Below are 14,858 nucleotides of genomic sequence, written 5' to 3'. Positions count from 1 at the left end.
AAAAACAGGGTTGCACAGCATGAAGGAGAGTCAGAGAGATTTGCCATCTGCTGTTTCACTTCCCAAACGGCTGCAATGGCCAGCACTGTGCCAGATTGAAGCCAGGAGCCTCCTCGGTGTCTGCCGTGTGGGTGCAAGTGCTTGGGCCTTCCTCTGCTGTTTTCCCAGGCACTAATAGGAGGGAACAGCTGGGACTCAAACTGGCACCCATTTGGGATGCTGGTTTTGGCAGATGGCAACTTAGCCTACTGTCCCTAATTTTAACTTCTTGAAAGATGTTAAGTAAAAGAAGAGCTTAGCCTCACTCACACAGTTACTGTGAACGTTGAGCCTGTGTGTGGGGTCTCAGCAGCTGTGAGCAGCATGGTCTTGGTATGCTGTGGTGAAGGTATCTTGTCCAGTGCTGAAGCCTAGATGGAAAGCTGCCCACAGCCTGCCTCTGTGTGGGCCGGGTGTGCCTCTGCGGGTATCTGGCTTCTCTCTGTCCCACTTTCTCCTGCCACTGATGACTTTCAGGAGGGTTTTTTGGTTGTTTTTAGAGATATGTTTATATGAAAGGCAGAGTGGCAGACCAGGAGAGATGTTCAGTCAGCTGGTTCATTCCCAACATAGCTGCAGCAGCCAGGGTGGCGCCAGAAATTACGTCAGGTTTTGCACTTGTTTCCTAGGTGGCTCAACAGCAAGCTGGGCTGGAAGCAAAGCAGCCTGAACTGGACTCTACGCACCACAGTGCTGGCCCCTCACCATTTTTATCCTGTTCTCTCCGGTTGGGTGCTAAAATGGCTCATAATTGTCTTGATTTATGTACCACGTGGAAGTTGTATCCATGGGGAGTGTTCCTTCCCGCCTCTAGGTGGCGTTGCTCCTGGCTGCCTTCCGCTGGAAGCGGCCTGGCTCACTCTGCTTGGCCTGTCAATTGGGTCAGGGTGATATGGGTATCATGGACACCGCACGCTCTCCTCTAGGAAACTCCGGGACGTTCTGCAGCAGAGACTCATCAAGTTCTTCATTGACCAGAGCAAGAAGGACACTGAGAAGTACGCCCGGTTCTTTGATGATTATGGCTTGTTCATGAGGGAAGGCATCGTGACCACGGCGGAGCAGGCAGTCAAGGTAGGGCCAGCCTGAGGCTGCGGGCAGCCACATGTCCAGGCTCCTGCTGGGGCTGGGCACATGGGACAGGTGCTGCCACAGGCCCAGTGAGGTTCAGAGCACTCTGTGTTTGTCCCCATGCACACTGCCCCAAGCACAGGTGGGAAAGGGGTGAGCACACTACTCCTCTTAGGACACTGGGGTGTGGACAGGACACAGGAGGCAGGGCAGGGCAGGGGAGGTCATGTTATCAGCAGTGGAAATTCTAGACACTGGGCATAGGGGCCCAGGGCCTTCTTCATCCAGTGGCTCCTTTCTGCCCCATACACGCTGTCTATTGTTGCCATCTAATCCTCCAGCCACCCTTCTACCTTGAAAGATCACCTGGTGTATTCTGTGGGCTGTGTTGGGCAGCCAGCACCTCAGGTTCTGGGTAATGCCCACCCCCTGGAGGAGGTGGGCCTGTCAGCTCTGCTCCCACACAGTGTGGGGGAAGGAGGGCAGCCAGTCTGTGGGTCCCCAGGAGAGGGCACTGTGGCTGTAGGGTACTGGGGAAGCCTGGACTGGTCCTCCCCTGGGCCTCCTGTACAGGCCTGTCTAGATGGACCCTGCTGAGTCCCTGGCCCGGAGCTCCCCCCAGAGCCTGCTAACAATGTTTGCCCCATGGGGCCATGCTTGTGTACAACCCAGAGCAGAAAATGCAGCCTGGGCGCCGTCTGCTCTGCCCCAGGCCCATTGTCCTTCTGGGCCCCTGCTTTGACCACCAGGAATCCTGGGCATGTCACTTTGTTACCTGATCCTTGTCCTTCGGCGTCACAGCAGGCAGAGCCAAAGGCTCCAGCCTGGTGGCCCTGTCAGCTCCAAATCCCACTGGGTTTTGTCCCTCCCTGGCTGGGAGGGAGCTGGAGAAATGTGGGCTTCCTTGGGAGGGGCCTGTCCCAAAGATGGCCCCGAGTCCTCCCTAGCCTAGGGGGCCGGGCCAGCGCACTGCAGCGTGTGAGCCAGCCCTGGTCTGTGCAGGAGGACATCGCGAAGCTGCTGCGTTATGAGTCATCAGCGCTGCCCGCTGGCCAGCTGACCAGCCTCATGGACTATGCCAGCCGCATGCAGGCTGGCACCCGCAACATCTACTACCTGTGCGCCCCCAACCGGCACCTGGCCGAGCACTCACCCTACTATGAGGCCATGAAGCAGAAACACACAGAGGTGGGTGAGGCCGGCAGCTCCATTAGAGGGCGCTGAGTGGTGTGCGAGTTGAGGGTGGGTGCTGATGGGCCAGCAGGACTCCCTGCCAGCCTTCTGGCGTGCCACCCCATCCCACCCCTGCCGCCCAGGAGCCCAGCGCCCTAAGTGGTTCCCACGTCCTCAGGACATGTCCGGCATCCACAGGTCCTCTTCTGCTACGAGCAGTTTGATGAGCTGACCCTGCTACATCTGCGCGAGTTTGACAGGAAGAAGCTCATCTCCGTGGAAACAGACATTGTTGTTGACCACTACAAGGAGGAGAAGTTCGAGGATGCATCCCCAGGTCTGCGCCCCCACCAGCATGGGAGGTGCCCTGAGGGCGGGAGTGGGGCAGGGCTGACTCCCCTTCCACCCAGGCCCCTTCTGCGCTGCTGGGTCCCCACAAGTTCTCATGCTGGAGCCGGGGCCACCCTCACAATTGCTGTCTGAGCTGAGCACTTCCGGCTAGCGAGGGAACAGCTGGATCCTAGAGTCCCCTCCAGGGCTACTACTTCTATGGCACCTCATGGCCTTGTCAGGGCTGGGGGCGTCCTGGGAGCTCATCGTGCCCTTCCTCTTTCCCACAGCTGATGCACGGCTCTCAGAGAAGGAGGCCGAGGAACTGATGGCCTGGATGCGGAATGCTCTGGGGCCTCGTGTTGCCAACGTGAAGGTGAGGCCTTCCACAGGATGGGCTCACGTGGCCCAGCGCCGGGCTTGGCTGCTAGCTCAGGGGAGGGAAGGGTGTACAGGCATGCAAGGTGGAATGAGGTTGCTGCCAGGGCACGGAGCCAAGCTCTGTGTCCGGGTTCCAAGATGCAGCTGGGTCCTGGCTGTACAGATGGCTCCTCGTTAGGCCTTGGGTGACCTGGCCGGCAGGTCACCCTACAGATTGTCTGCTCTAGGTCACACTGCGGGCCTGCAGGGCTATGGGCCATGGGCCCTGTCAGTAAGTCTCTTGGGGAGAGCCTAATGCACGGCCAAGCAGGCCAGGCAGGGGAGAGGCCTCACAGGACCTGCAAGTTAGGCCGTGGCCATGCTGGGCCCTCGAAGCTGAGGGCGGGACACGTTGGCTGCTGTGGATTCAGCCTTGGGTGCGGGGACTGGTGGCGTTGGGGGAGCAGGAGGGCCTGTCCCTACCTTGAAGTCGACAAGTTCATCTGGCTGAGCCCCCCGACCACTTGCCTGCAGGTGACTCTGCGCTTGGACACGCACCCTGCCATGGTGACAGTGCTGGAGATGGGAGCCGCGAGGCACTTCCTGCGCATGCAGCAGCTGGCCCGGACCCAGGAGGAGCGCGCCCAGCTCCTGCAGCCCACACTCGAGATCAACCCCAGGTGAGCCCAGGGCAGTGTGACCACAGCTAAGGCTGTGTGGTTGGATGGACATGCGCAGAGGAGCCCCTGGTGGTCACAGTATATTAGGCTATACTTCAAGCATTGTGTTGCCCAAGATTTTTAAGATTCATCTTTTTGAAAGGTAAAGTGACAATTTACCGGACAGCTCTCTCATCCACTGCTGCACTCCCAACATGGCCACAGTGTTGCCAGGAGTTAGCACTGAGCCCATCTTCGCTGCCTCTGCAGGCCATGCAAGGTTTTCAGCACCATCAGAGCCACAGTCTCCCGTCCCCACCCTGTCCCTTCTGACCTTGCAGAGCAGTTCTGAACTATAAGATGATATGTAACAAATCTGCTACTGTTCTTTGGTCTGAAAGAGCGTTTCTCTAGATTACCAGTGCAGACTTCTGGCTGTGGCCGCTCTGCCCGCGTCAGCCTGCTGCCCACACACAGGTCTCCATGCTCAGCAAGTGTTTGCAAGGACATTTTTATTCATTTGGAAGTTTAGTTAGAGAAAGAGGGAGAGTTGAGTATTGTCCATCCAGTGCTTCATTCCCCTGCCAGCCATGTCTCCCAGGGTGGGGCTGAAGCCACAGCTAGGAGCCAGGAACTGCCCCACAATCTGGGTGACCCTGTGGTCAAGGGGGGCCCACGTGCTCACCCCAATTCTGGCAAACTAGTTTTTGTTGGAGAGCCCCACCAGAGGACTTTTACGTTCGGTTAACTTTAGGTCATTCACAATTCCAGGAGCAGTGAGTTCAGACCTGTGGCAGAGGTATGGGCTTCCCGCTGTCGCCCGCGGAACATCCCTGGGTGGCCCAAGAAGGCCGCACTGTTCCCACATGGGCGAACAGTGCACCTGCCCCACAACCTTCCGTCTGCTCCTGAGCCTAAGAACTCATGTGGTCAGACAGATCCCGTTCGTTCTTGGCTGCCTGCTTGGAAAGGCTTTCCTTTCTGAAGCTGAAGTTTCATCTTTGGTATTTCATATTTGGCTGTAAGGAAGGAGTATAAAATAGAAGCTCGTTTTTCCTGGCACTCTGGGTGGAACTGGTGCTGTTGCACCATGCAGGGCCTCCCCCTTCGTGGCTGCTCTTCCACAGCTGTTTTCCTATACAGGTTTTACACTGTGTTTGTTCAGGTGTGTAGAGCTAGCTTATTTTTTAAGGATAATTTAAAGAGTTCATTTCTTAGATGAAAGCCTGCTATGCCCCAATGTTCACCCCTAAAAGAAACCTGTTAGAATTTTTTCTTTTTAACCACATTACATATTACCAGGTAATTTTCTGTATGGGTTCAGGAAAATTTAGGTACCCAGGCCATAAATGTGCAAAGTGGGGCTTGTTCTGCTGGGATGGATTCAGGGTGGGACCCTTGCACCTCTGTGTGGACAGATGTGTCGGGCTGACCACAGGAGCTACCCTTGGTGGCTTTTGCATTGCAGGCACGCGCTCATCAGGAAGCTGAAGCAGCTGACAGCAAGTGAGCCCGAGCTGGCCCAGCTGCTTGTGGATCAGGTAAGAGACGTTGGTTGGGTTCTGCGTGGGCCTTGGCGGGGAGCGATGCTCTGCTGGCGGGTTTTAAAGGCTGCGATGGGGCCCTGCCTTCCAGATCTATGAGAACGCCATGATCACGGCAGGGCTGGTGGATGACCCCAGGCCCATGGTGGGCCGCCTCAACGAGCTCCTCGTCAAAGTCCTGGAGCGGCACTGAGAGCCCAGGAGGAAGGAGGCAACACCATGGCACTCACCACCCTCTTTATTACCCTTAATTAAAAGTGTTTGTCCCTCTCCCGGTCCCCCTTCTGTGCAGGTCCAGTCTTGAGGGCCTCAGGCAAGAGTCACCTCCACAGGGTAGTGGTCACTGATGGCCTGGGCCTGTGAGAACACATACAGGCTTTCCCTCTTGCTCCCACCTGCCCAGGAGGGAGATCAGGGGAAGGCCAGGCAGGACACCTACCAGTTGGCTGCTCAGTCCGTAAGCAGTCTGGAAGTTGAAGGGAGCAGCCGAGTTGGGAACAACAGCACCTTGGAGCTGAGTTCCTGTGACCACGATTCTATGGGTGGCAGAATAAGAGGCCTTGCACCCTTCCAGTCCAGGCACTGTTTCCTAGTGGTCTGGACGTTGTCTTTACCCAGTGGCTGCTCTGGAGAAAAACCAGGCCTTAGGGAGGAGCCGGGCTCCTGCTCGCTCACCTGTCATAGGCACAGTTGGTGGAGGTGGCGGTGGTGTCTGCAGAGTCAGGAATCAGCCACTGGAAGGCAGAGTTGGTGCGCAGGCGGATGGAGGACCACTGGGAGGAGGTGACGTAGCTGCAGTCTGCGTTGAAGTCACCCATGAGCATGACGTCCTGTCAGGAAACACCTACTTATTGCTCCGGACAGAGGTGGGGCTGCTGAGTCCCCTCCCCGGCCAGGCCTCACCTGGAGCCCCCACTTCTTCTGCACATCGAGGTAGACGTCATAGAGCGCGTCAATCTCAGCCACCGCATCCTCGGGGGCTGCGTGCAGGGGCACAACGGCGAACTGCTTGACCTCTGCCGGGGACGGCAGACACACGAGGTCAGTGTGGAATCCCTGCTCCAGCCCACATTGAAAGGGGCTTGGGCCACAGCGGCACTTACTTGTGTTTGGGGAGGAGAACTTGACAATGGCTGGCTCCCGGCTGAAGGTATCGGTCCCGCAAGACTCACAGCCGTCGTCGTAGTAGTAGCTGTCTAGGACAGACACCTGGTCAGGCCTGCAGGGAGTCAAGGGGCAGAAGTCAGATGACCTTGGGTTAGGAGCTGCCCCTTCCCCTCCTCGGGCCTGGGAGGGCAACAGGAAAGCTTGGGTCTGAGCCTGGGCCTCAGCATCTCAACTCCCCACCCGTGCTGGCACCCAGACTTTGCCTGTATACGAAGAGGTAGCGTTCCTTATAGGTGCTGCGCCCCAGGGGATCACTGACCACGTAGCGATAGGTGTCTGCTGCATTCCTGGTTTGAGAAATGGAAGGCTCAGCTGAGGGGAACAGCAGCTGCAGAGACCAGTTCCCCCGCCCTGGGACCCACCCCTGTCACCCACTTGTTGAGATTGTCCAGCAGTTTCCCCACAGCTGTCAGGTGGCTGTCTCGGACCTCCTGGATGAGGGCGATGTCGTAGCGGCTCACGATCTGGAAGTGGGTCACAGCAGGGCTGAGCGGACACGGCCCACTGGGTTTCTGGGGCACTTTTGCATCCATTTGGCAGAAGCCTTAGGCCTTCCTTGTTGGGATACAGGCCACGAAACTATGGACCTGGTCCTATGGGTGCTGCACCTGATGGGCTGGCCCTACTGGGTGCCCACGAACACCAAGCCACCTACCTACCAGCCAAAGCAGGGAGCCTCAGCCCCTCCCCTGTGGTGCCTCTGTCCTTGGGGACAGGCTCAAGACTGACCTGCACAATGTAGCTGACGAGCGTGGCGTTGGACATCTTGGTCTCCCCAAAGGTCCGGATGTTGAAGGCCGCAATCTTCAGACAGCTGGCCATCTGCAGGCCAGCCAGGGCGAGCAACGCCCACATCAGCATCACGCCCCTCATGCTGTGGAGGGAAACAGGTGATGAGACACTGCCCGTCCACGGGGAAGTCCTGTGCTAGAACATGAGGCCCCTGAGGCTTTGTGCCCACATGCAGAGCAGGGCCTCTGGTTTCTCACTCGCCCACTAGGAAGCCAGCACCTGCCAGAGGGGCTGTGGTCGCCCGAGTCCCGAGGCTAGGGAGGCGCACGTCAGAGACCCTTGCTCCCAGCCCCCCACATGGCTTCCAACAGGGCTTGCCAGCCCAGTGCTCACCTGAGACAATGCAGACAAGGAATTCCGTCAGGGATCCGAAATATTCCTTGTTATCAGTTTACCAAGGGAGGCCTCTGCACAAAGCTGACCCCAAGGCCCCCAGTAGATCTGCTGGGCTCAGGATCCCTGCACAGGCAGTACTGTCCACCCGGGGCTTAAAAAGGTTCTGGTGACTGTGGCCACACCCCCTCCAGGTGGGTGCCCTTCACCTGACAGCAGGGAACAATGGTGCTATCTGTGTGGCCTTCCCACTCCACCGATTTCAACAGCACCAGCTCCTTGCTGCTAAATACACCCGATAACCATGTTTGCACTTGGTTATGGAAGCTGCAGCAGGCCAGAGACTTTACTCCCCTCACACGGGCAGCTCTCCGTCAAGTTGCTGCGTAGGAACCCTGTGTGCAGCACAGAGTTGCACTTGGGCCTTGAGGTCACCTTTCAGCTGCACGCTGGGCCACATGGACCCTTTCCCTGGCACAATCCCGCCTTCATCATCTGCCAGCTGTTGGCTATGAGCTGCCCAGTGCTGCTCACAGAAGGGTCCTCGCTAGGGGAGCTTCCTTGCATGGGACTACGTTTAAGTCCAGGGGTCCCTGTGATTGGGTATCCATGCCCACCAGCCTGCGGGCCAGGTTTTTGGAAACTGGCCTTCCCACCTGTGTCTTTCCTGTACAGATCCGAGGCTTGATTCCACAGCAGCTCACCTGCTCAGTCCTGGGGGCTGCAGGCCAGAGCAGCTCACGGCCCTCCCTCTCATCAGCGTCTAATCCTTTCAGGATCAACTCTCGTCTTACAAGATGAGACTGTGTAGGATCTGCCCAGATAATGCTCCCTCGTGCCAGCCCTAAATTAACCACACCTGCCTGCAGATTAATCCGAGGTTCCAGGGATGGGAACTTGGTATTTTCTGGGGTGCTGCCCCTCCTGGGAAAGCACTGCCCACGGAGGGTGGGGTGGAGGGCTGGCTTGTCCTTGGGAAGGAAGAGCCTAGCAGAAGCCTGCACAGATCTGGGAGGTTAGCACTGCGGCATGGTCAACTAAGCTTCTGCCTCCTGCAGTGGCGGCCCACAGGGCACTGGTCCAGCTCCCTGCTAATGCACCTAGGAAAGCACTGGGGGTGGTCCAAGTGCTTGAGCCCCCACACTCACATGGGAAACCCAGAAGAAGCTCCTGGCTCCCAACTTTAGACCAGCTCAGTTCCAGCCACTCCGGCCTTTTGGGAAGTGAACCAGCAGATGGAACATCATCCTCTGTTTCCTCCTAACTCTGCCTTTGAAATAAAAATAAATCTTTAGAGAAACGTCTCAATACTGAGTGGGTCTGTAGCAGGAGCAGGGTGGCAGGGCTCAGTGAGTAGCATGGCTTGCCTGGCCAGCCAGTACTGAAACAGGATGTAGGTGGTGGTGACTAAAGTGGGGGTCAGCCAACCACAAGACAATCTGTGGGAGCCTGCTGCGTCCAGAGCTGGCAGTGGGTGCTCACATGTTCCCGTGTGGCCGACTTCCAGGAGCCCCATCAGAAAGGCCTGATGGTCTGTCCCTCCCACTTGGCAGCTTCAACATGAACCCAGACTCCAGGCACGTTTGGCACAGGTGTCTGCCTCTGACTTGGGCACCTTCCTGTCCTAGCAGAGGAACAGAAATCCTAGAGGGCAGGGTGGAGTGGGGACCACACTAGCAGCCGGCAGCACTCGGCTCACCATGGAGGGGCCAGTCCCTCCAGGCCTCTGGCGTGCCCCTGGGCCATCCTTGTCCTCCTCCAGCCAGCAGCTGTGATGTTGGGAGTTAGGCCTCTACAGCAGCGGCCTGGAGTCAGGAGCATGGGGCCTGTCCAGGTGTCCTCACCTTTCAAATGGGACAAGGCCTTCCCTGCCTTCCTAAGGACCAAGTGAAGCAACAGGATTCCACCTGTGACAGGAACAGAACTGTGTCACACGTCTTCCATCTCCCTCCCTATGCCCTCAGACACCTGCCAGCAGCAACAGTCAAAGCTCACCAGGCCACAAACCCTGCCTCAAAAGCACCAGCACAACGCCGGTGCTGCACCTCGCCCCTCGGCCCATGCCATTGACCTTGGCAAACCACAGCCAAGCCCAGTGCCGTTCCTCCCGTGCTGGGCCCCGAGACAGGACTCCAGGGGGGCCGGAGGAAGCCCAGCACGCCCCAGAATGACACCCACAGGGCAGAGGGCACACACAGGGGGAAAGCTGGCCCCATCTTGGCTAGGGTGAGCTGGTGAGCTGGTGACCATTGGGCCCAAGGAGCCGCAGCTTCCTTTCCAAGTAAACCTGTCAAATACCCAGGAAGGGGAAGGAAAGGCTCACCCCGACGGCTTACTGACACCTGAGCCGTGGCAAAGGGTGAAGAAAAACATCCAACACACACTGGGTGCCATGCAGGCCCCTCTCAACGCCAGTACGCAGGGTGGTGTTAGGGGGACGCGGGGGTGCTGCGACGAGAAGCCTACACGTCACAGGGCACAGGACCGGTGGGTCCTGTTGCGTGCTGAGGGACACAGGGACCCGTCTGGGTACCAGGCTCAGGCAGCTCTCGTCCCAACAGCAGGGCGTGCTTCTTGCCACGAGGCCCAGTCTGCAAAGCCAAGGGAACTGTGTTCACCAGCCACAATGACCCCCATGGAACAACCAGAGTCCTCCACAGCACACACACGGACCCCTGATGTCAGTGGCTGCCCTAGGTCACCTGGACAGGTGTCAGTTCCTGTGTCCTGACCTTGAGCTAAGCGTGCTGAGCTGACAAACTCCAGGCCCATGGGCCTCTGGGGCCGGCTCGCCCAGCCTGCTTGCTGAAGAGCCCTTCCTTCTGGCCTTCACCACACATACAACCGCTTGAATGACACCCACAGAGGAAGTCTCAGTTCCGCACATGCACGTACCACAGACTGCCAGGTGCCTCCAAGTGCAGATGGGTTCTCAGATGGTGTCCCAGCTGACACCCGGGCATGCCTCCTGGTCCCGGACACAGCAATCCCAAATCTGACCAGACCTGCCCGGAGGCCGAGGCACAGGGCACACAGCACAAAGGACAGCCTCTTCACTCCGTGCCAAGAGAGGTGGAGGGCACAGAGCATGCAGGGCTACAGATTTAAGTGTGACCTGAAGCAGGTCAATCAGTGACTGGGCTCATGAGGAACAATGACCCTTTAATCAAGTGGGCAGATCCCTGTTTAATGGTCAGTCAGGGAAGTCAAGACACTGACAGCCACGGCACTGCTGTGCTCCTGGGGTGCTGATGGCACCGCCTGTGGTCACGCATCTAGTCCTGTGGTGAAATGTGTCAGGACGGGTTGGTGCCCACATCCCAGACACCAAGTGCCTGGGTTCAAGTCCCAGCTGCTTGCCATCCAAGCCAAGCACCCTAATGCACACCCTGGGAGGCAGCTGGTGTTGGCTCAAACCCTTGGTTCCCTGTCACATGGGAAACAGATGGAGCTCTGTGCTCCTGGTCAGTGTGGCCCAGCCCTGGCTGCTGTGGGCATTTAATCCATGAATGGAAAATATCTATCATCTCTTTGATATAAAAAAAATTTTTTGGGCCGTGGCTTAGCAGCTGAAGTCCTCGCCTTGAATGCGCCAGGATCCCATATGGGCGCCAGTTCTAGTCCCGGCAGCTCCACTTCCCATCCAGCTCCCTGCTTGTGGCCTGGGAAAGCAGTCGAGGACGGCTCAAAGCCTTGGGACCCTGCACCAACATGGGAGACCTGGAGGAAGTTCCTGGCTCCTGGCTCCGGATTGGCACTGTACCGGCCGTTGCAGCTCACTTGGGGAGTGAAACATCGGACAGAAGATCTTCCTCTCTGTCTCTCCTCCTCTGTATATCTGACTTTCCAATAAAAATAAATAAATCTTTTAAAAAAATTTTTTTAAACATTAGGAAATATTTAAAGGTAAAATGCACCACCTGGGGTTTGCTTCAAGACGCTAGTGACAGTTACATGAAGGTTCAGTATGTTAACCTCAGCTTTTGAATATGTTGAAAATTTCCTAAGCTACACCAATAGATGGAATGCAATATCCCACAAAAATATAACAAGAAGTTAATGTTGGGGACCAGTGCAGAGGCACAGCAAGCCAATCCCCCGCCTATAGCACAGGCATCCTATATGGGCCCTGCCTGGTTCAAGTTCCAGGTGTTCCACCTTGGATCCAACTCCCTGCTAATGCACATGGGAAAGCAGTAGAAGATGGCTCAAGTGCTTGGTTCCTGCACCACATGGAGACCTGGAGGAAGCTCCTGGTTCCTGGCCTCAGACCAGCCCAACTAAGTCAGCTGCAGCCATTTGGGGAGTGACATAGAAACTAAGATATTATTTCTATCTAATCTGTCTTATCTATCTCCTCTCTCCTGCCCTCTGCCTTTCAAGTAAATAATCTTTAAAAACAAAACAAAGAAGTTAATGATGAAAATGAAGATACTGGGGCAGGTGTTGTGATTTAGTGAGTTAAATCACTACCTGAGGGCCTGGCGGTGTGGCCTAGCGGCTAAAGTCCTCGCCTTGAACGCGCCGGGATCCCAAATGGGCGCCGGTTCTAATCCCGGCAGCTCCACTTCCCATCCAGCTCCCTACTTGTGTCCTGGGAAAGCAGTTGAGGACGGCCCAATGCCTTGGGACCCTGGACCTCCATGGGAAACCCAGAAGAGGCTCCTGGCTCCTGGCTCCGGATTGGCTCAGCTCCAGCCGTTGTGGCCAAGGAGAGTGACTGTCGGACGAAAGCTCTTCCTCTCCTTCTCTCCTCTCTGTTTATCTGCCTTTCCAATAAAAATAAAATCTTAAAAAAATCACCACCTGAGACACCAGACTGGGTTGAGTCCTGGTTGCTCTTCCGTCATTCCAGCCCCTTGCTCATACGCCTGGGAAGGCAGGGGAAGCCCAGCCAAGGACCGGGGTCCCTGCCACTCACATGGGAGACCCAGACAGAGTTCCTGGTTCCTGCCTTTGGCCGAGCCCAGCCCCAGCCATGTGGCTACTTTGGGGGAAAAATAGCAAATGGCAGATTGTCTCTCCCTGAAACTACTGCTCTTTGAAATAAATAAACTCAAAAAATGGAAAGACAAGAAACAAAACCATCAGTACCCATGTTAGCAACTCAGAAGGCACCTCGGCGGTGAGGAGGGAAGGGAGCAGGCAGGAGGGCAGCAGCCAAGTGGATGTGGGGGAGGAAGGAGTTGCAGCTGCAGCAGAGGCCTTCGCAGGGACGGATTCCAGGGTAGGGGCTTTGTCCAGACTTACACAGTGCCAGGGATCTTCCCTCAGGCATCTGCCGGGCACCGCACCTTGCTGTGACCACAGTGAGCCAGACTGAACCCCTGGCCTTCCTGCCCATTGCCGTGGCCCCACACTAGCCAGATGTCAGATACCTGGGATGGGCTTGAGCATCCTGCGGCCGCCCCTGTCCTCAGCCACAGCAGTTGTCACAACTCCCCTTGCATGACCCCTGCTTCCACAAACTGCCTGTGATCCACACACCCAGGACCTTTCAAATGTGCAGCTGGATCTGACAACCATAGATTACAACCTGTCACTACCTCCTCATTGTCCCTAAGACGTGCTAAGGGCATGCTGCCCTCTGCTCCAGGATCTCAACTCACACCATTCGCTCTGCCCAGGCAGCCTCAGGGCCCCCAGGCAGATGATATCTCTCTGGAGGGGCCGTGCTAATCCAAACCTCTGACAGAACCCAGGGAGTTTGTGGCCCATGTCCGTGTTTGTTTTGCTTTGCTCATTTCCTGCTTATGCTGGTGACGGTCAGCTTTTGGACCAGAACACAAGTTCCCTGAAGCAAGGACTGTGTTTCTTTGTCCCAAAGCCCTGGAGTGCAGAGGGCACACGCCAGGCCACCTGCCAGAGCTGTCCTCCATCTGGGCATGTCAGAACGGTCCTCTTCCTCTTAGCCTGCCAAGGCAAACCTTGTCCTCAGAGAGCCCAGCTAGGTGGACGCTGGGCATCCACACTTGACTTCACAGGGAGTTTCAGGGTACCCAGCAGCATCTTTTGAGGGTGCGGGGAAAGGGAGGGACAGCATCTGTGGCAACTTGACTCTCATCCACCCTCGTACCCAGTGACCGAACAGCTGACAGTCACCACCCGCCCTGACGTGCTATCCTTGGCCCGAGACCCGGCCTCGGCTCACCAGCCCTTGTGCATTTTTTCTATTCATTATCAAGTAGGTATTAACTCAAGCTGGAAAATTCCGCAGTCCCATACACGTCATGTGTAGACACAAAGGTCACAGGCTCACTTCAGCCGGAGACCCTGTCTGTAGCCTGGCTTTCCCCTGCCCCAGGTCACACATTTCTCCTTGGACAGCCACAGGTGAAGTCTGTTTGAAAAGCCACTTCTAACGTCCACACCAGGGAGACGGGCAGCTGCCTGAGAGTGCGCAGTGTGCCAGGCCCGCAGGGTTCAGGCACAGAGCCACCTCCCCACCTGAGGCGGGAGGTCGGTGGAGGGTGAGCAGGGCTCCACCTCCCATGCCCTGACCCTCTGCAGCTGGCTGACCCGGTGAATGCACCTGCTGAATTCATTGCATTTATTATGAACTCCAACTTACTGTGGCTTCTCATCTTACCTCCTTTCTTCCCTATGCTAATCACAGTGACCTCACAGTCCACATCTGAGAGAAAAACAGCTTCCATCCCCCGCAAGCACAGCCATCCCCTGCAAGCGATGTGGGTGACAGGACAACAAGGGTCGGGGTGCCCACTAAGCCAGGCTCAGAGGGGACTGTGCAGCAGCGAAGGCCCTGTCACCTCAGCAAAGACCAGTCCACGTGGGGCGTCCCCTACCTAGGGGCCTGCCAGGGTTCTGACTCAGAGCTTTTCTGAGGTCCCTGCCTCCACCCACACAGCCCAGCCGGGCTCCCTGCTCCAGGCAGTGGCAGCTTCATGAGCAATCCGGAGTGAACCGGCTTCCTGCCCTTGGGAATCTCCCTGGGCCCCAAACCCTAGCCCCACAGTTTTGGCTGCAGCCCTCAGGCTCCTGGGCACCTGGGCACCCATGGGCAGTATGAACATCTCCTAGCCAGGAGGGACCTCAAAAAGCAAGGAAAATACAACTAGAAATACGTTTATTTTGGTGCAAAAAGATTATGAAAGCCATGAAACTTTCATGCCAGTTAATGAAACATGTATTAGTAAAACAATCCTGCATGAATTTCAAAATTATTCTGCACAATGAACTTACCTTTTTTCCATTTTCCAGTGTGTTTTGAATTGTAGACGGGCAGGGAGAGACAGACAGGTTTCCCATCCACTGGCTCACTGCCCACATGGCTGTAACAGGTGGCACCGGGCCAGGCTGCACTTGGAATTCTTCTGCCAGTTTACCCCGCAGATGCAGGGTCCCAAGGCTTTGGGCCGTCCTCTGCTGC

The 14,858-nt window shown here is 56.6% G+C and overlaps 2 protein-coding genes across 5 annotated transcripts in view; one reads left to right on the top strand and one right to left on the bottom strand.

Moving 5' to 3' along the window:
- The window catches only part of TRAP1 (TNF receptor associated protein 1), a 42,114-nt gene extending 36,728 nt beyond the window's left edge, over positions 1-5,386 (top strand). For both annotated transcript variants that reach the window (XM_058680675.1, XM_004587058.2), the window contains exons 12-18: positions 966-1,113; positions 2,113-2,298; positions 2,482-2,620; positions 2,904-2,989; positions 3,508-3,653; positions 5,101-5,173; positions 5,268-5,386. In XM_058680675.1, coding sequence (XP_058536658.1) covers positions 966-1,113; positions 2,113-2,298; positions 2,482-2,620; positions 2,904-2,989; positions 3,508-3,653; positions 5,101-5,173; positions 5,268-5,369 — 880 coding nt within the window. In that variant the 3' untranslated portion in view covers positions 5,370-5,386. The remainder of the gene's footprint in view (positions 1-965; positions 1,114-2,112; positions 2,299-2,481; positions 2,621-2,903; positions 2,990-3,507; positions 3,654-5,100; positions 5,174-5,267) is intronic.
- Positions 5,387-5,396: 10 nt separating this feature from the next.
- On the bottom strand, positions 5,397-14,820 carry DNASE1 (deoxyribonuclease 1). 3 transcript variants are annotated; one of them, XM_058680685.1, is made up of 9 exons: positions 14,672-14,820; positions 14,058-14,146; positions 7,073-7,217; positions 6,719-6,807; positions 6,547-6,630; positions 6,080-6,395; positions 5,852-6,006; positions 5,616-5,712; positions 5,397-5,533 (listed from the first exon to the last, which is right to left on the bottom strand). In XM_058680685.1, exons 3-9 carry the CDS (start codon positions 7,214-7,216, stop codon positions 5,486-5,488), a joined length of 933 nt encoding a protein of 310 aa, XP_058536668.1. In that variant the 5' UTR covers position 7,217; positions 14,058-14,146; positions 14,672-14,820; the 3' UTR covers positions 5,397-5,485. The 3 variants fall into 3 exon arrangements, with proteins under 3 accessions (XP_058536668.1, XP_058536667.1, XP_004586758.2); XM_058680684.1 differs by lacking the exons at positions 14,058-14,146; positions 14,672-14,820 and adding an exon at positions 7,469-7,568; XM_004586701.2 differs by lacking the exons at positions 14,058-14,146; positions 14,672-14,820 and having other exon boundaries at positions 6,080-6,192; positions 6,280-6,395; positions 7,073-7,560.
- Between the last annotated feature and the right edge of the window lie 38 nt (positions 14,821-14,858).

Source organism: Ochotona princeps, chromosome 24 (assembly GCF_030435755.1).
Source record: "Ochotona princeps isolate mOchPri1 chromosome 24, mOchPri1.hap1, whole genome shotgun sequence".
Lineage (NCBI taxonomy): Eukaryota > Metazoa > Chordata > Mammalia > Lagomorpha > Ochotonidae > Ochotona > Ochotona princeps.
Note: the sequence above shows the minus strand (reverse complement) of the source record. Positions and strands in the feature narration are given on the sequence as shown.